This window comes from Chiloscyllium punctatum, chromosome 5 (assembly GCF_047496795.1).
Source record: "Chiloscyllium punctatum isolate Juve2018m chromosome 5, sChiPun1.3, whole genome shotgun sequence".
In the NCBI taxonomy this organism is placed as follows: Eukaryota; Metazoa; Chordata; class Chondrichthyes; order Orectolobiformes; family Hemiscylliidae; genus Chiloscyllium; species Chiloscyllium punctatum.
The window spans coordinates 46,389,045-46,413,028 of NC_092743.1; the positions used below are offsets into that span (position 1 = coordinate 46,389,045).

The 23,984-nt window shown below is 41.2% G+C and overlaps 1 protein-coding gene across 2 annotated transcripts in view; it reads left to right on the forward strand.

Moving 5' to 3' along the window:
- The window catches only part of rad54b (RAD54 homolog B), a 209,963-nt gene that overhangs the window by 177,365 nt on the left and 8,614 nt on the right, over window positions 1–23,984 (forward strand). For both annotated transcript variants that reach the window (XM_072570219.1, XM_072570220.1), the window contains 3 exons: window positions 6,936–7,197; window positions 9,835–9,901; window positions 21,756–21,956. In XM_072570219.1, the coding sequence (XP_072426320.1) occupies window positions 6,936–7,197; window positions 9,835–9,901; window positions 21,756–21,956 (530 nt within the window). The remainder of the gene's footprint in view (window positions 1–6,935; window positions 7,198–9,834; window positions 9,902–21,755; window positions 21,957–23,984) is intronic.

A 23,984-nucleotide genomic window follows, 5' to 3' on the forward strand; every position in this document is an offset into this window, starting at 1 on the left:
AACTCTGGAAAACATATATACAAATAAATGGCAAATGAAGTTCAACACAGATAAATGTGAATTAGTATCTTTTTTTGTAGGTGTAGAGAGGTAAGTTATTCATCTGAATGTGCAAGTCCAGGTAGCGTAGAGGGACAAATGGACTTTGGAGTGCAAATGCACCAATAATTAAAGGTTGCACTACAAATCAAGATGATAAGAAAAGTAAACCAAGCACTAGACTTCATTTCTAAAGAGAGAGAATTGAAAATTCAAAGTTATGCTAAACCTGAAACAACCTTTGTTCATACCTCAATGTGAGTATTAGGTTGTCCTGTTATAAAGAGAAATAGAACCACCGGAGAGGATGCAGAGAAGATGTAGAAGGATGTGAAGGTAAAGTAAATGAATGAGCTATAATTTTTGTGGATCATATAAACTAGGCATGAAGGCAAGAGGATCTCTCAAAATAATCTATAAAGGGGTGTAGACAGGTTAAGTGGGTGGGCATGAACTTGGCACTTAATTTGTGGAAGTTGAATGTGTGACTGCTTTGATTGTACATGCTGCACATATTGAAGCAGTACTTGTCCAAATACAGTGACATCCAGGATTGGGCTGACAAATGGCAAGTAACATTGGTGCCAAGCATTGACTGTCTCCAATAAGACAGAAACTAACCATCATCTCTTGATGCTCACTGGCATTACCATTGCTAAATCCCCCACCATTGACATCCTGGGGGTTACTATTGACCAGAAACTGAATTGGAATAGCTCCAAGAGCAGGTTAGAGACTAGAGCTAACTCACCCAAGCTCTTTCAATAACGCCTTCCAACCCGCAACTTTTGCCATCTCACATCCATGCATCATTCTGATCAGCAGCCATTCAGCCCATTGTCTCTCTCTTGTATCAACTCTTCAATGAGCATTGTGACTTAGTACCATTCACATGCCTTTTTCCTAATCCCTTGCACAATGGGTTTATGCTCCGCAGAGGTGGCACAGTGGCTCAGTAGTTAGCACTGCTGCTTCACAGCGCCTGGGACGCTGGTTTGATTCCCGTTTCGGGCAACTGTGTGTGGAGTTTGCACATTCTCCCCATGTCTGTGTGGGTTTCCTCCAGGTGCTCCGGCTTCCTCCCAAAGTCCAAAGATGTGCAGGTTAGGTGAGTTGACCATGCTAAATTGCCCAGAATGTTAGGTGCTCTAGTCAGAGGGAAATAGGTCTGGGTGGGTTACTCTTCGGAGGGTCGGTGTGGACTTGTTGGGTGAAATGGCCTGCTTCCACGTTATAGGGAACCTAATCCAATTGGGTGATTGATTCTATTCAAACAATGCCAATCTAGTGATTTGTATCTAAATCATTCAGGTGCATTGCTATTCTACTTAGAGTAATTGAGTCCATGCTGACTTGTCAACATTAATCTCATTTTTCTAGCACTTGACCTGAATGTTATGACATTTCAAGTGCTCATCAACCTTTATAAAGGTTGTGAGGTTCTTGCCTCTGCTGCTCTCCCAGGGAGTGCATTCCAGATTCCCACTGCCCTCTGGCTAAAACTTATTTTCTTCAAATCCCTTAAAAACCTAGAATCACAGAACCCCAACAGTGTGGAAGCAGACCACTCAGCCCGTCAAGTCCACACTGACTCTCTAAAGAGCATCCCATCTAGACTCACCCACCCACCCTATCCCTGTAACCCTGCATTTCCCATCCAACCTGTACATCTTTGAACACTATGGGCAATTTAGCAAGGCTAATCCACCTAAGCTGCACATCTTTGGACCAGAGCACCCAGAGGGAACCCACAAATATTACAGGGCGAATCTGCAAACTCCACACAGTCGCATGAGGCTGGAATTGAACCCGGGTATCTGCTGCAGTGCTAACCACTGAGCTATTGTACCTCCTGCTCTTCACCTTAAAAAAAATGCCTCTTTGTCATCTCCTTCAACTAAGGGGAACAGTTTCTTCCTATCAACCCTGACCTTACTCTTCATAATCTTATAAACTCAATCAAGTCTCCCCTCAACCTCTCTTCATAGTTAAACTGCTGCAATCCATGCAACATTCTGGTGAATATCCCAATACAATCCCGTTCAGTAAAATCACATCCTTCTCATAGTGTGATGACCAGAACTGCATACTGTATTGCAGCTTTGGCCTAACCAAAGGGTAGCTCCAACATAACCTCTCTGGTCTGATAATCCATATTTGGAGTAATAAAGGAAGTGTCCCTCATGCTGTCTTAATGACCTATTAGCTTGTCCTATTGCCTACAGGTATCTATAAACAAGCATCCCAAAATCCCCCTGTTCCTTTTCCCTGTGTCCTGCTGCTCATTATCTTGTTCCGTTGTTCTCTCTTGTCGTGTTTTCTTTTAACTTGTTTTAATGTTTTATCAGTTTGCTTCGCTTTCTTATTTTTGTTTCCAAAGTGTATCATCTCATATTTTTCTGCTTTAATCTTCATTAAATATCTGTTTGTCAAATATATTCCTTTTGCCTGTATATTCTATTCTGAAAACTTCTGTTCTGAAAACTACCACTAGATTAACTTTGTAGCCACTGAATCTTTAGTTGTGGAGTTGAGTCCCTTGTCAGGCTTTGACTAGATTGACCTTCCATGAATTATTAAGACAGTACTGCATTGTTGGAGTTGCCATCTTTCAGATGTGATTCCTAATTTTAAAACTTGCCCCACTGATGGCTGAATCTTTAGCTGTCCAGGTCCTAAGCTCTGGAATTCCATCCCCCCTAATCCTCTTTGCCTGTCCTCTTCCCTTTATTCCTAAAACCTACTGCTTGACTAACCTGTAAGCCATCTGACTTACCATCTATTTATGTGGCTTGGAATCATATTTTGTTTTATATTGCCTATGCGAAGCATCTTGAAATGTTTTATTATTTTAATGCAAGTTATTGTTAAAACATTAGAAAATTTGTCCTTCACCCTGTCGCATCAGCATTCTTCCTTCGAATAATTGTTGTGAGCAAGAGCAGATTACGTGGGCATTCAAATCGTTCCAACTCATTTGCATTGTGCAAATTGGCAGCTGTATGTGCCTGCATAAAAATGTTGACTTTATTTCTGAAGTAAGCTATTGGTCATGAAAGGTACAATATGAAAAACACATTTGTTTTTGTTATTTTTTCCTTTTCGTGAACACGCTATCCATCCTGCCACTTTCCCTTTGATCTTTAATTTTATCAGCAAGTTTCCTCTGTGGCGTGTCATTATATAAAGAAGTAATACATTTGTTAGACAAATGTGTGCTTTTACAAATCTACCAACTGTATTTAATAAATCTGTGGCACTTTTAAACAGCAATTTTATTCTTTTTTTATTTTACTGCTACTATTGAATAGATTGGTCCATGTTTTTCTGATTAATTGCTTTCCTATTTTGATAAGAGGTGCTGCATTTGTTGGAAAACATAAATAAACAGAAATATATTGAGAGATTCAATTGTTGCCTTAGGCTCTGAGAATAAAATTCAACCAGTATTGTGGTTAGATTAGATTACTTACAGTGTGGAAACAGGCCTTTCGGCCCAACAAGTCCACACCGACCCGCCGAAGCGCAACCCTCCCATATCCCTACACCATTTAGCATGGCCAATTCACCTGGCCTGCATATCTTTTTGGACTGTGGGAGGAAACCGGAGCACCCAGAGAAAACCCACGCAGACACGGGGAGAATGTGCAAACTCCACACAGTCAGTCGTCTGAGGCGGGAATTGAACCCGGGTCTCAGGCGCTGTGAGGCAACAGTGCTAACCACTGTGCCACTGTGCTGCCCTTAAATCATACCATCTTTTTTCAATCAAAATCTAATGTAACTTATATAAAATTTAGATTTAGCATAATTGTTTAGTGTTATTTTACTTTTATTCTGAGTCTGTTTTGTTAGACACCACACCTTTAAGTTTCCAATCATGTAACCTTTGATTCGCAACTCCTCATACTTCTTTCAGCTGACAATTTGCTAATCTTAAACACATTACAATTTAGACACCCTTAATATCATAAAACTATCATCCCAAGCATTCTCCCACTTACTTTGTAGTCTTAAGTCCAAAGAACACATATGAATGCCTGTGGTTTAACTGAATTACTTAAAACACCATTGAAGCTTCCTTGGTTCATAACAATTCAAGGTTGAACCTGGAATGCACCAATAACTTTCTGTTTTTTTTTCCACAACAAGCAGACTTCTTGGACTACTCTCATCAATTCCAACAAAAGATGGATATTCTTATCACAAAGATCAAGACCATTCTCTGCTACTTCCTTTGCTTCCCCTAGTCCATTGGGCCAAACATTTCCTAATATTTCCTTCTGCTCTAACTCTAAACTCCTAATTTTCTTCAGTAACTATCCCATCCCCCAGCTGTCTCCAAGTGGATCTTGAGACCCACCTTCTGTTTCTCTATCCCTATTCCTATCAAACTAATGAGCACCCAATTTCAATTGGAAAATTTAGAAATTTCAATTTCTAAATCATATTAGCAATTCTCTCTTCTCAAGTACTGTATCCCTTTGCTTTAAACCTAATGTCATTACCTCTCTGCTCAAAAACCTACCCTGGATACCATTGTCCTTACAAACTACTACATTATCTCCAGTCACCTTTTTCTCTCAAATATGTTGTCACCTTCCAAATCTATGTTCATCTTTCCTACAATTCTGAATTTGAATCTATCCAGTATGGTGTCTGCCACTGAACTGAAGCTCTCTTATGAAAGACACAAATGTAATTCTATTTGACTGTCCCTGTAATAACATTTTCCAACATGATGCCACTACCAAACATGTCTTCCCTTTTGCTCCCCTTTCAGCATTCCAAAAGGACCATTTCCTCAGCAACATCCTGGTACCTCCTCAGTCATCTGAACACACTTTTCCCCATTCCCACAGCACCTTCCCATGCAAGCGTAGGAAATACAACACCTTTTACCCCCTCTCTTTTCACTATCCCAGTCACCAAGGTATAGAGCTAACTCAACCCCTCTTGCAGAGGGCTGACATGGGCTCGATAGCCTGAATGATCTGTGTAGTTACAATTCTAGAATTTAATCTCTACCTTTCACAAGTTCTGTTTTTTCCTCTTCCTAGCTAGCCTCACGCCCACCTCCCCATCATCCCTACGTTTAGATTTGATTTTGTTAATTCTAATTTTTTCCCATTCTGATTAATGTCATCACTGCACAGATGAATATTTTTATGCCTTGATATATCCTGTAGCTGCAGCATTGTAAATATTTTAAATCAGTGACACTGTTGGGACATTTTGCTACATTAAATGCAAGTTGTAAGGGATCTTGTAGTGCAGTTATAGTCCCTACCTCTGCGCTCGAAGGTCTGGGTTCAAGTCCCATCTTCTCACATGCCATAACATGCCTACACAGGTTGATTTAAACATTTTTATACATGCAAATTGTTGTTTGTAATGTTGATTTATTTCCTTGTAATGTATTCAAGGTAATAATTTGATAGAGAGTTTGTGTACATCTTTGGTTAAAAAAATTATAGTGAAGTTGAGATGTAGATAAACTAGCCACATGAGGGAGCTGAGTGGACATCTTAGCTGTATTTCGATGTGGTCCCAGTGACATTACGACGTCTATAAAATTAAGTCATAGAGTCATACAGCATGAAGACCGACCCTTCGGTCCAACCAGACCATGCCGAACGTAATCCCAAACTAAACTAGTCCTACTTGCCTGCTCCTGGGCCATTTCTCTCCAAATTCTTTCTATTCATGTTAATGTCACAACAAGGTGTGGAGGGTGGGTGATTGGCTACAGAAGCCGCTTTCAGTAGGTGGCAGCATTTTCTTTAGTTAGCACGTAACCATCAATTAAACTGTTAACCAGATTGAAAATAAAAGAGTGCCAGTTTCAAGGATCTTGTTAGTGAGTATGAATTTTTTTAACTTTTAAATCTTAGATATATAAGAAAACATAGCCTCAAACATTCAGAGCACAACACTGGTGATCATATGAAGAGAAGAGGATGGCAGGGTGTCTGTGGACTGGAAAATAAAGGCTGTTGCAATTTAAAGCTTTTTAGAGTCCTTGGGTTACCTGTGTGAAATCTAAACTGTTCAGCTGTTATCCTGACCCCACTGGACACTCCTGTCATTCCCTGCCTTTGGAGATGACCTGACAATCTACCCATCCTGTGCCTATCCCCCATCACTGTGCATGACTGAACCACTTCCCTAAGACCAATCTGTCAAATAACTTTAAACATACATCCACCCAGCAGCTGTTCTTCCCCCCTCTCCCCCTTTACCCAACTGCAACTTGCCAGTCTATCCCAGCTACCTGCTATACCAGCCCCATACCTGTGTTACATACTTAATACTTTCGCAGGAGCTGTCAAGAGTGTCTGGCTGAGCTGCTAGACATTTTAAAACACTTACTGCTGCAGTTGGGGTGATTTTGACGATGAACCTTCCCTACTCGCTGCGAGGATTCCTGAACAGGTCTCCCCCGAAGTTTAACAGGCAGCTCCTGTCCAGGAAATTTAGTAATAAGTCATGTGTATTTTTTTTATCTGATGGTTGGAAATAGAGTTTTTGACCCGGATTAGTATTTTTGGGACTTCAGCTAGAAATTGTCCTTATTAACTGATGGTTTTGTAAGTTTGGCTAAATCTAGTCAAGTGATCACAGCAACAATTTTATGTAAGTATTTATCTTCACTAAAACCATTTTTAGTCCATGGAGATCTTGGGTATTAAATTCTAATAATGGAAGTCAGATATTGTTAATTAATATTTAACCAGTATCATAACATTAAAAGTTCTTATTCAGGATTCTATTTCTCTCTAAAAGTTCACACTTGCACAAATTCATTGTACTAGTATAAGTTCTTGAGTATGTTTATAAATGAAAGGTAGTGACAGCACACCATTGCTTAAACATTTATTTTAACTTTATTGCAGAGTTGTGCTGGTTTCAAATTATACTCAGACATTAGATGTACTGCAAGAAATGTGCAAGTGTTTTGGGTATAGCTATACCCGACTGGATGGACAAACCGCAGTCAGCCACCGACAAAACATTGTGGATTCATTTAATAACAAACACAGCCAGACTTTCATCTTCCTGCTCAGCTCAAAGGCTGGCGGAGTTGGATTAAATCTAATTGGAGCATCTCGGTTGGTTCTGTATGATATCGATTGGAATCCTGCAAATGATGTTCAGGTAACTTGACAAGAAATACACACAGAATGTTCTAGTAATAAATACTATACAAACTCACTAATTTTTGAGGCTGAAACTATTTTTAATTATTAGTGGGCTAACGGTTCATGACGTTCAGCTTTTGTTTTAGTTATAGTTAATCATTCCGAGGTAAAGATATAATCCACTTTTTTATAAATGATGATTAGATTTCTTAGTGTGGAAACAGACCCTTCAGCCCAACACGTCCACACCTACCCTCCAAAGAGCAACCCTACATTTACCCCTTCACCTGACACTACAGGCAATTTAGCATGGCCAATTCACATAACCTGCACATCTTTGGACTGTGGGAGGAAACCGGAGCACCCGGAGGAAACCCACGCAGAAGGGGAGAATGTGCAAACTCCACACAGACAGTTGCTCAAGACGGGAATTGAACCCGGGTCCCTGACGCTGTGAGGAAGCAGTGCTAACCACTGTGCCACCGTGCCGCCCGTATTTTACATGCCAAACCTAAACTTTGGAGTAGATTGTCAGAAGGTTGTCAGGTTTCCTAGTGGCTTTTGACTGGAAACTTGCTCCCCGTAATCAGAGACAGAAAGACTTCGTGTCATAGAACATAGAACAGTGCAATACAGGAATGGGTCTTCCGGCCCACCATGTCATGCCAAACCTGATGTTAAATTAAACTTAATCCTTTCAACCTGCCCTTGGTCCCTCCATTCCTTGCATATTCATGTGCTTATCTAAAAATCTCTTAAACACCACTATCATATCTGCCTCCACCACCACCCCGGCAGTGAGTTCCAGACTCCTACCACCCTCTTTGTTAAAAAAAAATGCCCTTCACACCTCATTTGACCTTTCCTCCTCTCATCTTAAATGCATGCCCCCTAATATTAGATACATCAACTCTGTGGGAAAAAGATTCTGATCGTCAACTAAATTATGCATCTCATAATTTTATAAATTTCTATGAAGTCACCCCTCGGCCCCTGCCGCTCCAGAGAAAACAATCCGAGTTTTTCTAGACTTTGGTTATAGCTCAAACTTTCTAATCCAGGCAGCTTCTTCTGCACCCTGTCTAAAGCCTCCATGTCCTTTTGTCCTTTTTTTCACTTGCAAGCACTGAGTCTTGCAAGTTGTTCTCATCTGTTACCTTAAGAGTGCACTACAGCCCAGTTGCACTAGGACACCAGACTAGCACCCAATACTAGAGCGCACACACTAGAAGTGCAGTTTTATTTAAGCCCACTCTTGTGTCTTTTGGCAGGAATACATATCTTTTGTCCAGTTTGCTTCCCTTTGCCAGTCAGTACGTTTCCAGTCGAGGATGTAACTCACTGGAGATGCTTCAGGTTTTTGCATTGTGTCTCTTTCTCTAAAGTGTCTTTCTCAAATATCTCGACAACCTTCCAGGTGCTATGTTCCCCCTAACTTTGTGTTCATCTGCGCCAACTTCTGAAGTCCATGCACATCAGTGACTTCTGAAATTGGAATTCAATGCTTTGAAGGGTGTGACATGCCATTTGGGGTGCATGTGCACTCAGGGAGGCTGCGTAGCTGTTCACCTTAAACGGATAGTTGTCCAGTTGTCCATGGTTTCTCTTCAGCTTCTCTTAACTGACAGAAATGTTTTCAGTCGGTCACTGAATTGCATTCTCAACCATCTTTGGCCTACATGCCCCTTTTATTAAAACAACTCATTTTACTTCAAAGCTTAATATGTCTGAAAGTAATCCATGACTATGGTGCATTATCGTGACATCCTTAGCCCTGAAACAATTATATTAAATACTTTCTTCATCCTCTCCAAACCTTCCCAAAGTATGGTGCCCAGATTCTGATGCAATATCAGCTGAGGCCAAATTGGTGTGTATGAAGATTTAACATAAATTCCTGGCTTTTGTACTCCGTTTCTAAAGCTTATGGTTCCGTGTACTTTGTTAACCTGCCCTGGTACCTTCAATGATTTGTGCCCAAACACATCAAACCTTTCTATTCATCGATTCCCTTGGCACAATTTATTGAGCATTATTTTCCTCATTCTTATACTTACCCTCATCTCTGACGTCTGATTTGATTTATTGTCACAATTGAACAAAATGCAGAATATAGTGATCCAGCTACGGAGAAGGTGCAAAGGTCCTAATATATGAGAGGTCAGTTCATAAGTCTGATGACAGCGGGTTGTTTTAGTATAGTTCCAAACTTCATGTCCTGGCATGACCAAAACTGGAAAAGAGTCTATGTTGCAGCACTAGAATCACACTTGCTACAGTATAGAAGACTAATCACGATCTAACAGAATCGCACTCTAAGCTTGATGGACTGAGCAGCCACCTCCTTTTCCTGGTTTCCTATGTACAGTATTTATGCCAGATGTCCAAATGAACACCTCATTTAGTGTCATTATCCTGCCTTCTCTCAGTTCCTTTTCATTCACAATCTATTTCCGTTTTAAATGCCTTGATTGAACTTGCTAAAGTGGAGAATGTGAGCTTTGATCCCAGTATCTCTCATATCCTAAGAAAGCCTTTGAGCTAATTTTGCCAGTTCCCACTACTACCAGTACAAAGTGTTAATGCACACACCGTGTGATTGAAGGCTGCTATTCTTTGCAAACATTAATTTTATATGCTTCTATTCCTCAAGGCTATGGCTAGAGTATGGAGAGATGGTCAAAAGAGACCTGTACATATTTACAGACTACTAACAACAGGTTTGTTTTGATGCCTTATTCCATATTTAATAATTATTAAAATTACCACTTTTAACTGCAATTTGAGTATTGATGTCCCCTCAAATGTCAGCTGAAAGTTTACAGACTTAAATGCTAAATTGGAAAATTAGATGTTCTTTTAAATTGTCTGTAAATAACCTGAACATAATGGTTTTTCTGCTAAGCAACAGATGTAACCATTTTTAAAGATTTTATTGCATGAAACAATGGTGTGAAGTATTGCAGAATCTATGATGATGGAAAGCATGGGTTTAGTCCTTCAGATAAGTGGTATACTAGTCTCAGGAGCAGAGTAACCATCACAAGTAATTACAGTGGTTTTAGGAGTAAGATCACAAGCTGGATCTGTTGACAAGGTTACAAGCCATACAATGAGCATAACTGACTGGTTGTCAGAAATCATCTGATAAAAGCTTGAGCCAAGAGGCATAGCTTCTAGTATTACCTGCTCCAGAGGTGTATAATAATATCACTAAACAAGGAGAAAAATCAGCCCAACTGTCTGTTCCTACTTGATATCCTGTTTTCCCATTTGTCACTGTTCAGTGTTGATGGTGATATAAGAGCAGTCCAAAATTGTGGTATTACCCTATTGAAATAACTCTTCAGAAGCCAGAATTCCATCATCAGTCATCCTTTATTTACAAATGCAAAACCTTTGACAATAGCGCTGCCTCCCACTGAGTCAGGCATTTCAGAGGCTTAATATCCCTAACGTTCATCCTTTTATTGTCAGCCAATTCTCCCCAGATTAACAGCCCTATGAGGGAATTCATATTTTATGAGATCCAGCTGGCTGACTTCATTACAATAGCTACATCCCTTCCCCTCCGAATCCACAGACACAGTGTAGTTGATTCCTTTGAGAATCTCCAAGAGTGTTTTAATATTGGGTCAGGTTCCTCCAAATTGGAATCCAACACGGGAGGCGTGTAATGAATGGGAGCTCGCCTCTTGTGCCTCCACAGACTTTCATTCCCTTCTTACAGAGGCAGAAGCGATTCCCGTACCAAACGTTGTCCCCGTATCAAAATGTTTCTCCAGCTTGGTGGAGTCTTGGATTCAGCATCGGAGTTCCTGATGCTATTTCACCCTGCTGCCCCTCTCCCAGGTCCAGGAAGATCAGACTGGTGTACAGTCCTCTACCCATTAGCATCTGTGCCAGTGCTATGCCTGTATTTGCAAGTGGTATTGTGGTCCTAGAATCAAGCAAGGTATTTAATGAGGCTATTGGCTGTTTTGTAAGTCCACCTTTAAAGTTTGGATTGCTCTTTCTGCCAAGCCATTGGATGATGGATAGTATGGAACAGTTCTAATGTGATGAATCATGTTGAACTTTAAGAAGTACTGAAGCCCCTGCTGGTAAATGATGGCCTGTTTGTAACTAATACTTCCAGAATTCCGCGTGTCACAGAAGAGGAGTGTAACTTTTCTATTGTCACTCCAGTATTTGATGAATGGACTCCATGCATATCCAAACACTTAGAATGGGCATCTACAAAAACTAAAAACATTGAACCCATGAAAGGACCTTCGCAATTGACATGCAATAAGAGTCCAAGGTTTACCCGGCCATTCCCACGGTTGTGGGGAAGCCACTGGCAGTAATCTTTTTCGTTGTTGGCACTCTGGACACCTCCTACCAACACAACAATGTCTGCATCCAAGCCTGGCCACCAGATATAATTTCTAGCCAGCATCTTCATTTTGGTGAAGTTCAGCCAATATTTGTTGGCAACCTTTACTTGGGACAATCACTCTTGCTTCCTCTAACAAAATGCCATCCTCTACTGCGAGCTGGTCTCTCTGGGTCCAAAAAAAGGTTTAATTCTAGCTGCAGTGGTCCTTTGGTTTCCCCTATTAATACCAGTTGTTCAGTTGGAAAGGATTGGATCTTTCTGTGTGCAAATTCTGATGTTGTTAACTGTGACGGGCAGTGTGTCCAATAAATTCATTTTCATGACCAGCTCTTCTATTGGGGGTACGATACTGGCATATTTGCCATGCATATTTGCCAGTTCAGTGCATCTGTATTCGCTCCTTGGCCTCCCAGACAGTGTTCTAATTTGTAATTATAAGCACTTAACATTAGGGCCTGATGCTATGAGCAGCGATACCTTATCTTCTTTAAGCAGACTAAATAGGAGTTTATGGTCCATGATTATTACAAATCTTCGCCCACAGAGGCATTAGTGAAACTTTCTGACTCCAAATATGACCATTGATCCTTCTTTTTCTACTTGGGCATTCTGCATTAATCAAAGTCTTGGATTTTGAGAGTTCCTATTGAGAATTCGTCTCTAGTTGGCCAGCTGTTTCTTTACTTCATCAAAAGCTAGGGCCTTTCCAAGAGACCTTTTTCAAAGCTGACCCTTTTTTAGGAGTTGATGCAATGGTGCTGGATAGGCTAGGATAGATGCCAGATTGTGTATGAACTTTCTATAATTATTAACCAGACCCAGAAATGACCTAGGCTCCTGGACAGACATGTGGGCCAGGTCACCTTTGATCGCCCTCACTTTATCTTGCAATGGTGTGTTGACCCTGTAGCCCAGGAGGTCACTTGGGGCCTGGAACCCATGTTCCCTTCATAGGCATATTTCCAACTCAGAAAAATTCCTTAAAATTATATCAAAGATCTTAAAGTGTTCCTTAATAGCTTTCCCTATCATCGAGATAAATAGTGACATGAGGTAGACCTTGCAAAATGCTCCCGGTCGTCAGCTGAAATATTGAACAGTTTGATGATATGCCAAACAGTAGTCTGGTATATTGGCACAAGCCTTTATGGGTATTAATTGTAGCATACTTCTGAGAATCCTGTTGTAAATGTAAGTATGGCTCATGTCAAGCTTTGCGAAGGACAAGCTTCCTGCCAACTTTGCGTAGAAATCCTCTATCCGAGGGATTGGATATTTATCCAACTGCGAGAAACAGTTTACTCTTTATTTAAAATCCCAAACTCATCGCCACTGAAATAACTCTTCAGAGGCTGGCATCCTATCACCAAACACCCTTTATTTACAAATGCATAACCTTTGGTGTTAGCATGGCATCTCACTGTCTCAGACATTCCAGGGCTCCAATATCCCTGGCATTCATCCTTTTATGTCTGTCAGGTGTCCCTGATTGGGCAAATTAACCGCCTCAATCAGGGAATTCATATTCTGTGAAGTCCAACTGGCTGACCTTATTACAATCACTATATCCATAAAACCTAAAAGACCTACAATGCTCCCTGCCTTGATTCTAGAGTTAAGTGGGCAAGAAGATAATGGTTGATCCATGACCTAGCATTCAAGAAATGACCAAATGCAAATGGCATCCATGTCAACATCTTTAAGTGTTTCACTGAATTGAAATTGGTGAGGATACAGAAAAAAAAGCAAAGCTGTCATCGAAGAATGCAATTACCAAAAGAACCTGTCCTCACCAGTTATGCAATAATTTAGCTTTTATAAATTTTCCCAAGCTGTTTTCATACTAGTAAGATTCTCCTTCAAATTACTGTTCCTTGCCAATAATCCACTGAGTTCTGTTGAGTATGTGCCTTTATTATAACTAGGGTGACTTAACATTATTTTGGAGAACCCAAGAAAGAGGACGGGAAAAACTTGTGCTATAAGAGCTGCTTCTTTTTTTAGGTATTTTAGGTGTTGGAGGGGATTTCCTCGAATTCCAGAAGCAGCAATTACTGTTTTATCAATTGTTGTATTGCTTTGGGACTTCGGGGAAAAAGACCAACAATGGCACTTTTAAAAGGAGAAATTACAGATAAAACGTAGTGAGCACACAGTCAGTAAGGGAGAGAGAGAGAGAAAAAATATACACAGCAGTGAATGTACACAGTTACTGCCTTTTGCCGTTTGAGTTCATGTATCTCTTGACATCGGAATGCGTTTAGGAAAAATTAACAAACAGCGAAATTCACAGTTGAGCTTGGAGGAACCTGTGTGAGAGATCTCACAGCACAGGAACTGATAAGTGCATAGTTTTTAACATGTAACCTTGCTGTAAGTTGACAGTAATGAGTAGAGTGGTTTCTTGATTATATATTTTATTGAGAGCTGACTGTTGATTAAATTTTAAAAATATAAACCATAAGTAATAAGTTAGCCTTGTTACTAGCCAGGGTTTCTTTTTAGCACTTTCAGAGCAAAATGACGGTGCTATTTTCTGGGTCTGTAGCTTGTGAAGGAGCAAAGATGTCCTTTAGTAGAGTGATTTGCTCTTCCTGTCAGATGTGAGAGTTTAGGGAGTGTTTCCATGTTACTGATGATCATGTCTGCCGGGAGTGTCTTTGGTTGCAAATCCTATCAGATCGCATGGATTGGTTGGAGTGGCAGTTAGAGGCAATGATGAATTTACAAGAACTAGGGATGTGATGGATGGTAGTTAGGGGAAGGGAGAAAAGACACAAATATAATGAGGTATATGGGTTAACTCCAGGAAAGGAAGATGGGGTAGGCAGGTAGTGCATGAATTTTCTGTGGCTATCCCCATTTCAAACAAGTATGCTGTTTTGGAAAATGTAGGGGGTGATGGACTCTCAAGGGAATGCAGCACAACCAACCAAGTTTCTGGTATTGAATGTAATGAGGGGTATGTCAGGTTCCAAGAGATCGATTGTGATAGGAGACTCTCTAGTCAAAGGCACAGACAGATGTTTCAGTGGCCAGCAGCTACAAGTCACAATGGTGCGTTGCCTCTCTAGTGCCAGGATCAAGGATATCTTAGCGAGGGTACAAAATGTTGAGGGGCCAGTAGGAGGTCATTGTACACATTGGAACTAACAACATAAGAAGGGAAAAGGATGAGATTCTGAATATAGAAAGTTAGGCAGGAATTTTAAAAAGGAAGTCCTCAAGGGTAGTAATATCTGGATTATTCCTGGTGCTACGAGCTAGTGAGGGTAGGAATAGAAGGATAGACCAGATGAATGCATGGCTGAGGAGCAGGTGCTGGGGGGGAGGGGTTCACATTTTTGGGTCATTGGCATCTTTTGGGGTAGAAGTGACCTGTACAAGAAGGATAGCTAGCACCTGAATTGGAAGAGGACTAATATGCTGTGAGGGACATTCGCTAGAGCTGTTCGGGAGGATTTAAATTAGCAATGTTGGCGGGGTGGGGGGGTGGAACCAGGGAAATAGTGAGGAAAGAGATCAATCTGAGATTGGTACGGTTGGGAAAGGGAGCGGGTCAAATAGTCAGGGCTGGCAGGGACAAAGCAGAGGACAAGGTAGGACTGCTAAATTAAACTGTATTTACTTCAATGCAAGAGGCCAAACAGGGAAGGCAGATGAACTAAGGGCATGGTTAGGAATGTGGGACTGGGCTATCATAGCAATTTCGGAAACGTGGCTAAGGGATAGATAGGATTGGCAGCTTAATATTCTAGGCTACAAATGTGATAGGAAGGATAGAAAGGGGGCAAGAGAGGAGGGGGAGAGGCATTTTTGATAAGTCTTAGCATTACTGCTGCACTTAGGGAGGATATTCCTGGGAATACATCCAGGGAAGTTATTTGGGTGGAACTGAGAAATAAGAAAGGGGTGATCACCTTATTGGGATTGTATTATAGACCCCCTCATAGCGGGAAATTGAGGAACAAATTTGTGAGGAGACTTCAGTTATCTGTAAGAATAATAGAGTCATAGAGATGTACAGCACAGAAACAGACCCTTCGGTCCAACTTGTCCATGCCAACCCAATCTAGTCCCATCTGCCAGCACTCTGTCCATATCCCCCAAAACTCTTCCAGTTCATATACCCATCCAGATGCCTTTTAAATGTTGCAATTGTAATAGCCTCCACCACTTACTCTCACAGCCCATTCCACACACACACACACACCATCCTCTGCATGAAAAGGTTGCCCTTTCGGTCTCCTTTATATCTTTCCCCTCTCACCCTAAACCTATGCCCTCCAGTTCTGGACTCCTCCATGCCAGGGAAGAGACTTTGTCTATTTATCCTATTCATGCGTCTCGTGACTTTATAAACCTCTACTAGGTCACACCTCAGTCACCAATGCTCCAGGGAAAACTGCCCCAGCCTATTCAACCTCTCCCTATAGCTCAAATCCTCCAACCCTGGCAACATGGGCGGCACGGTGGCACAGTGGTTAGCACTGCTGCCTCACAGCGCCAGAGATCCGGGTTCAATTCCCGCCTCAGGCGACTGACTATGTGGAGTTTGCACATTCTCCCCGTGTCTGCGTGGGTTTCCTCCGGGTGCTCCGGTTTCCTCCCACAGTCCAAAGATGTGCAGGGCAGGTGAATTGGCCATGCTAAATTGTCCGTAGCGTTAGGTAAGGGGTAGATGTAGGGGTATGGGTGGTTGCGCTTCGGCGGGGCGGTGTGGACTTGTTGGGCCGAAGGGCCTGTTTCCACACTGTAAGTCATCTAATCTAATCTAATCTTTGTAAATCTTTTCTGAACCCTTTCATGTTTCACATCATCCTTCCAATAGGAAGGAGATCAAAATTGCACACAGTATTCCAAAAGTGGCATAACCAATGTCTTATACAGCCGCAGCATGACCTCCCAACTCCTGTACTCAATACTCTGACCAATAAAGGAAAGCATACCAAACACCTTCTTCACTATCCTATCTATTGCGACTTTACTTTCAAGGAGTTGTGAACCTGTACTCCAAGGTCTCTTTGTTCAGCAACGCTCCCCAGGACCTTCCCATCAAGTGTATAAGTCCTGCTAAGATTTGCTTTCCCAAAATGCAGCACCTCGCATTTATTGGAATTAAACTCCATCTGCCACTTCTCAGCCCATTGGCCCATCTGGTCCAGATCCCGTTGTAATCAGAGATAACCTTCTTCACTGTCCATTTACACCTCCAATTTTGGTGTCAACTGCAAAAATATTAACTATACCTCTTATGCTCACATCCAAATCATTTATATAAATGACGAAGAGTAGTGGACCCAGCACCGATCCTTGTGGCACTCCACAGGTCACAGGCCTCCGTTCTGAAAAGCAACCCTCCACCACCACCATCTGCCTTCTACCTTTGAGCCAGTTCTGTATCCAAATGGCTAGTTCTCCCTGTATTTCGTGAGATCTAACCTTGCTAACCAGTCTCCCATAGGGATCCTTGTCGAACACCTTACTGAAGTCCATATAGATCCTGAAGAAGGGCTTGTGCCCGAAATGTCGACTCTCCTGCTCCTCGGATGCTGCCTGGCCTGCTATGTTTTTCCATGCACCACATTTTTGAACTCCATATAGATCACGTCCACTGCTCAGCCCTCATCAATACTCTTTGTGACTTCTTAAAAAAACTCAAATCATGTTTGTGAGATATGATTTCCCATGCACAAAGCCATGTCAACTCTCCCTAATCAGTCCTTGCCTTTCCAAATACATGAACATCCTGTCCCTCAGAATTCGCTCCAACAACTTGCCCACAACCAACAGCAGGCTCACTGGTCTATAGTTCCCTGGCTTGTCCTTACCACCCTTCTTAAACAGTGGCACCACGTTAGCCAACCTCCAGTCTTCCAACACCTCACCTGTGACTATCGATGATACAAATATCTCACCAAGGGACCCAACAATCACTTCCCAACTTCCCACAGAGTTCTAGGGTACACCTGATCAGGTCCTGGGGATTTATACACTTTTATGCGTTTCAAGACACCCAGCACTTTCTCCCCTGTAATATGTACACTCTATAACTTCCATATCCTTTTCCACAGCTAACACTAATGCAAAATACTTGTTTAGTATCTCCCCCATCTCCTGTGGCTCCACACAAAGGCTGCCTTGCTGATTTCACTGCTCGTTGGATGCTGCCTGAACTGCTGTGCTCTTCCAGCACCACTAATCCAGTATTTGGTTTTTAGCATCTGCAGTCATTGTTTTTACCTTGATCTTTGAGGGACCCTATTCTCTCCCTCGTTATCCTTTTGTCCTTAATGTATTTGTAAAAACCCTTTGGATTTCCTTAACTCTATTTGTCAAAGGTATCTCGTGTCCCCTTTTTGCCCTCCTGATTTCCCTCTTAAGTATACTCCCACTGCCTTCAGAAATGATTTACAACGATTTTGCCAGGGTTGGAGGAGTTGAGCTGGAGGGAGAGGCTGAATAGGCTGTGGCTATTTTCTCTGAAGTGTCGTAAGTTGAGGGGTGACCTTATAGCGGTTTATAAAATCATGAGGGGCATAGATAGAATGGATAGACAAGGTCTTTTCCCTGGGTTGGGGGAGTGCAAAACTGGAAGGCATAGTCTGAGGTTGAGAGGGGAAAGGTATGAAAGGGGTCTAAGGGGCAACTTTTTCACACAAAGGTGGAGCATGTATGCAATGAGCTGCCAGAGCTGCCACTGGTACAATAACAGTGTTTAAAAGGTATCTGGATGTGTATAAGAATAGGAAGGGTTTAGAGGGATATGGGGCAAGTGCTGGCAAATGGGACTAGATTAGTTTAGCATATCTGGTTTGCATGGACAGGTTGAACTGAAGGGTCTGGTTTCAGGCAGAGAGAAAACTGTTTTTAAAAAGAAAATTGCAGATATATATGACATTTTGTAAGTTATGTCAAACTCCACATGAACGGCAAAACACCAGACAATTAGATAGGTAGACGGTGAAAGTCTTTTTCCTAGGATGATGACATCAGTTTATAAGAGGGGGCATAGCTACAAATTAAGGGGATGATAGATTTAAGACAGATGTCAGACAGGTGTTCTTTACTCAGAGTGGCGAGGGTGTGGAATGCCCTACCTGCCAACATGGTTAACTCAGCCACATCAGGAGCATTTAAACAATCCTTGAATAAGCACATGGATGATAATGGGTTAGTGAAGGGGGACGAGCTTAAATTAGTTCACAGGTCGGTGCAACACTGAAGGCCGAAAGGCCTGTTCTGTGCTGTATTGTTCTATGTTCAATGTGCAAAGAAATCGGTGATTGTTTGAAATAGTTGTATAACCTAATTTAAGTGAAACTATATCTTATTGTTTTTGAGAGTGTTTGGGATGAGGGCTAGGTGGATCTCATTGACTGTGCGCTCTTTGATTGGGGTTCTTAACCTGGTCCAATCAGGGAGCCCTAACTGACAAATGAAAATAGGAGATTCAGAGAGTCTCCTCATTCTAGGCACTGATTCTTAGTTGGCTGGGAGTCCATGTTGACTTGGTGATGGGACACTGGCTTCTGTGCAGTTATTTCAGTGTTGACAAGGGAAAACAGTTTGCTCCTGAAGAAAATTTGCTGCACCAGTCATCTTTGAGCTGGGGTTAGCATTTCTGGTATCATGCCTTTATTTGGGGAGCCTGACTTGTTCGATCTTGCTGTCAAAGACTGAGCATAGCATGGGGAAAGAAACTTTTTTTCTAGACAAACCGAGCAGCAGAAAATCTATGAATAATCCTTCTGACTTCTTGCTGACCTATAGCATTTTTGGTTTTCGGAACCTAACTTTCTCTAAGGCAGCAAATACTAAAATATGTCAAGAGCTGACAGATTTAATTAAGGAATATTATGACCCCAGGCCTCTAACTCTGGGTCATAATCGATTTTATTTGGCAGTTTGAGTAACAGGTAATCATTATGGGGTTTTTTGATGCAATTAAGTCAATTGACAGAGGCGCCTGTTCTTTTTCTTGCAGTTTATCCTGGGACATTTTCAAACCAGGTTCAGTTCCTTTGACTTGGAAGTGGGCGGCGTGTATTAAACCACAACCTGTCTTTTGCGTCTAGACCACCTTGGGAGAGACTCCTCCTCTTTCTAGCATCAAAGAAACCTTTGGGTCTGAGATGGATGTAGCCTTGATACCACTACCACCTGAAGAGGAGGAGGAATCCCTCCTGAGACACTCTGAACTATGATCTGGTACATCCCACCCCCCCCCCCCCCCTACTCCCATATGTCAGAGTCAGGAATCAGATCTGGGGCAAAATGTCCCAGGAGAAGCTACAAGAAAAACAACAGGACTTAAGGGAGATGCAGTTGTTGGAATGAGGGCCAGGTGGATGATCTCATTAACTATGTGATCCTTGATTGGGATTATTAACCAATCAGGGAGCTTTGGCTGTCAGAGGTTCTTTCGGTCTGAGAACTGGACAAATGTCAAGTATTACGAATGTGTAAATAAAGGGTGACTTGGTGACGGGATGCTAGCCTGTGGGGAATTATTTCTGTCACAAAAGTATATTTTCCAAGAGTGGAAAGAGCAGGTCTCGACATTCATGCTCAAAAATATGTCTGTAATTTTCAAAAAATTGAGATTGCCTAATCTGAAAAAGTTTTACTCAAAGCAAATAGTGTGAAGACAGATGTGGGTACTGCAGATGCTGGAGATTAGAGTCAAGATTAGCATAGCACAGCAGATCAGGCAGCATCCGAGGAGCCGGAAAATCGACGTTTCGGGCAAAAGCCCTTCATCACATCAGGCTCATTGTGCTTAATTGAAGTTCAAATAGTGCAAAACCTATTACCATAATCAGCCACAAGATGGAGCATGGCTGCAACAGATAAATTTAAACTGAACATTTTTCATGGTCTTCTGTCTAAACAGTTACAAAATTTAGAAACCTTTTAACCAAAACACTGTGGGTTTTATTAAAAAAAAGACTTTGATGGCTATTCATTGCAGCATTTTTTTCTCTCTAATAAAAACATATCAATTGGATTATAAATGGAGAAGATTGCCTCTCTGTGGAAACTCTCTTCATTAGCATTTACCGTTGATGTTAATCCAAGTTTCCTGACAAATTAGCCATGTTATCCTCCATAAATCATTAAAAAATGCAAACACATTTACATCTGTATCTGTCTCTGTCCTTTTGTCTATGAATGCAAATCAATCACCCCAAGATTTTAAAACCATAAAATTGCAGATTTTGAACTGATTTGGCATGACTTTCAGTAGTTGAGTTCATTTTTAAATTATCATGCTACATCATCAGTAAATGTCACTGGTTGCTCATATTTTCCATGGTTTTCACTGACTTTAAATTAGTTTTATGGAAGCAATAAACATACTGTCATTTCCAACACTGATTAATTACATTGTGAGATTTTTACTTAATAATTGGAGTGGCTTTAAAAACTCCAACTGGATAAGTAAAATGAATTTTCCTCAAAAAGGGTACTTTTTCTAATGCCGACAGGTTGTGCTCACAGTATTTTAACATTAATTTGGTGATTACATTTTTGTCACAGTGTGTCTGTAATAAAGATTGACCAGCAGTGTAGGAAATCCATCTTTTTACTGTGTCATTTTGAGTCTTGCAATTGATGTCTGAAAAAGAACGGTTTTATTCTTATTGTTTTATCGTTTCTGATGCTCCTGAGCATTAAATAACTTGTGACTGAAGAGAGTGATCTGCTTTGTCAATTCTGAGAGTTGCCACTGTTAGTTGGTAACATCCAATTCAAATATTTATGGGTTTAAGTTCCACCTGAGAACTTGAACACAAAATCTGTGCTGGTACTCCAATACAGTACTGAGAGAGATCCTAACTGAAGCCCAGTGAATCTCTCAGGCAGGTATAAAAGTATGTAAGTCAAAGAAGATATCTCTCTGACAATAGTTATTAGGAAGCTGTTGAAACTTTTAAGTTTACAGCAGATCAGATGACAATTTTGCCACGTGTGTGCATTTGCTGTTTGCTCAGTTAATCTGAAGTTAATCCCAATATCACACTTGTTCCCTATAACATTGTAAATATTTATTCATTTTCCTGCTATGGTTCAGCTAGATAGTTAATCTTAGCCAATATATAATGATATTATGGGGTCAGTTGGTAAAAGACACAGAGATGGGACATGCATTATCAGCAAAGAAATTTAATGCATTTTTCCATTTTCAGGGACCATAGAAGAGAAAATTTATCAGCGGCAGGTCAGTAAACAAAGTTTGTCTGGAACAGTGGTTGACCTAAAAAAGAAGAGTGATCATGCCAGCTTTTCTTTAGAAGAACTTCGAAATCTTTTCCAATTAGAAGAAGATACCAATTGTCTTACCCATGACCTCCTGTACTGCAACTGCTTGAGAAACGGACAGCCAATAGGTAAGCACTGGGCTTTGTTGAGCATCATAAGCCTATTTTAATTAAGTGCTGATAAAGTAGAGGTATGTAATTATTACAGTAGAAGTAGGCCCAAGATAATAAGAGGTAAAACTTTTTGGTATAATGCCCCTTCAGATTGATTATCTTTGAATCAAGAGTACCAGCACTTGTTCAAAGTAGATACATTTTTCCTTTTTGACATTCAACTTCTAATATCTGCCCTTCTCAGAATCAATTGACTTATGTGAATTTCTGTGACCATCCACTGAGAATTAACCTGAGTTGATACATCTACCCATTTATCCTTCTTGCTGCAGAGAAGCAACTAATTTCTCCACTGACTTTATGACGACATTTTGGAATCTCCACTGAGGAATCTTGAGCAACATTACCAACTTACATTTATGACACCTTTAGCACAGTAAAACCTCACAAGGGACTTCATAGGGGCTTTATCAAGCACAAATTGACATCAGGCCATACAAGGAGATATCAAGACAATAAGGAGCACCCGAAAAGAGAATGTAGTGGTAGAGATGCAGAGAGGTTTCAGGAAGGAATTCCAGAGGATAGTCTTGGTAAGTGGAGGCTGAATTGCAGATGACAGAATGCACAAAAATTGGGAATGCAGTAAGTGGTTAAAGAGCTTTCATAGGGTTAGAAGAGAATTCAGGGATAACATAGAAAGACAGGAGCCATTTGACTCCTTGAACCTGTTCCAGCATTCAATATGAATATGGCTGATCATCAAACTTGGTCCAGAAATTGGAACCTCATTGTGTGCATCATAACCTGGAGGTCCTGGTGGAGGGGATAATGCAGACACAGTACATCCTCCTTCCCAGGAACGCCAGAGGAGGCAACAATACTAGACCATTCCAACCTGATCTGGGGTTACCACCGAGGTCATTTCAGGCTCATCCATTTGAAGGTAGCCCAAAAATATAGGAAGAAGATCAATAACGTCTTCCACTCTACCAGTGTAATTGCCAACATCTTGTCCCTGCTACCTCATTCTATTTCTGCCATTCTCTTCACCCCCCCCCCCAAAAAAAAACAAAATTCAAGCTCTACCACTCACACTTGCGTTCAGGATATTCCCTCCCAACCCACAACATTCCAACCATGGATGCCTTCCGCTCTACAGACTCATTCTCACCTGCATTGAAAGCAACAACTGGACCAGGCACTTTCATGTCCTGTTAAAACTGCATCTCTCCCATTTCAGGAAGCCTACATTAGGTTGGAAATAATCAGCATGGTTGGTGGGCCCTTCTCACCATTTATGAGAAGAACATAAGAACCAGGAGCAGCCTGCTCTGCCATTCAGTAAGATCATAGCTGATCCTTTCATGGCCTCAGTTCCACTTACCTGCCCTTCACCGTAACCCTTAATCCCTTCATTTTTCAAAAAAAAATCTATCTTAGCTTTAAAAACATTTACTGAAGTCGTGTCAACTACTTCACTGAGCAGGGCATTCCATAGATCCCTGAGGCACACCCGTAGTTACTGATTGCCAACCAGAATAGTACTCATTTATGCCCACTCTTTGCTTCCTGTTCGTTAGCCAATCTTCTATCCTTGCTAATACTTTGTACGTAATGCCATGCATCCTTATCTTATGCAACAGCCTCTTCTGCAGTACCTTGTTGAACACCTTTTGGAAATCTAGGTACACCAAATCTACTGGGTACATGTTGTCCACTGTGCTCGTAATGTCTTCATAGAATTCCAAAAAATTAGTTAAGCATGACCTGCCCTTCATGAACCCATGCTGCAACTGCCCAAGGGGTCTATCTAGATGCCTTATTATTTCTTCCTTGATAATAGACTCAAGGATCTTCCCCACTACAGAAGTTAAACTAACCAGTCTATAATTCCTTTATCTTTTGTCTATTGCCCTTTTTAAACAGTGGCATCACATTTGCTGTTTTCTAATCTGCTGAAATTGTCCCAGAGTCTAGCGAATTTGAAAAATTACCAAAGTGCACTTGCTATTTCTCCCATCATCTCTTTTAGTACCCTGG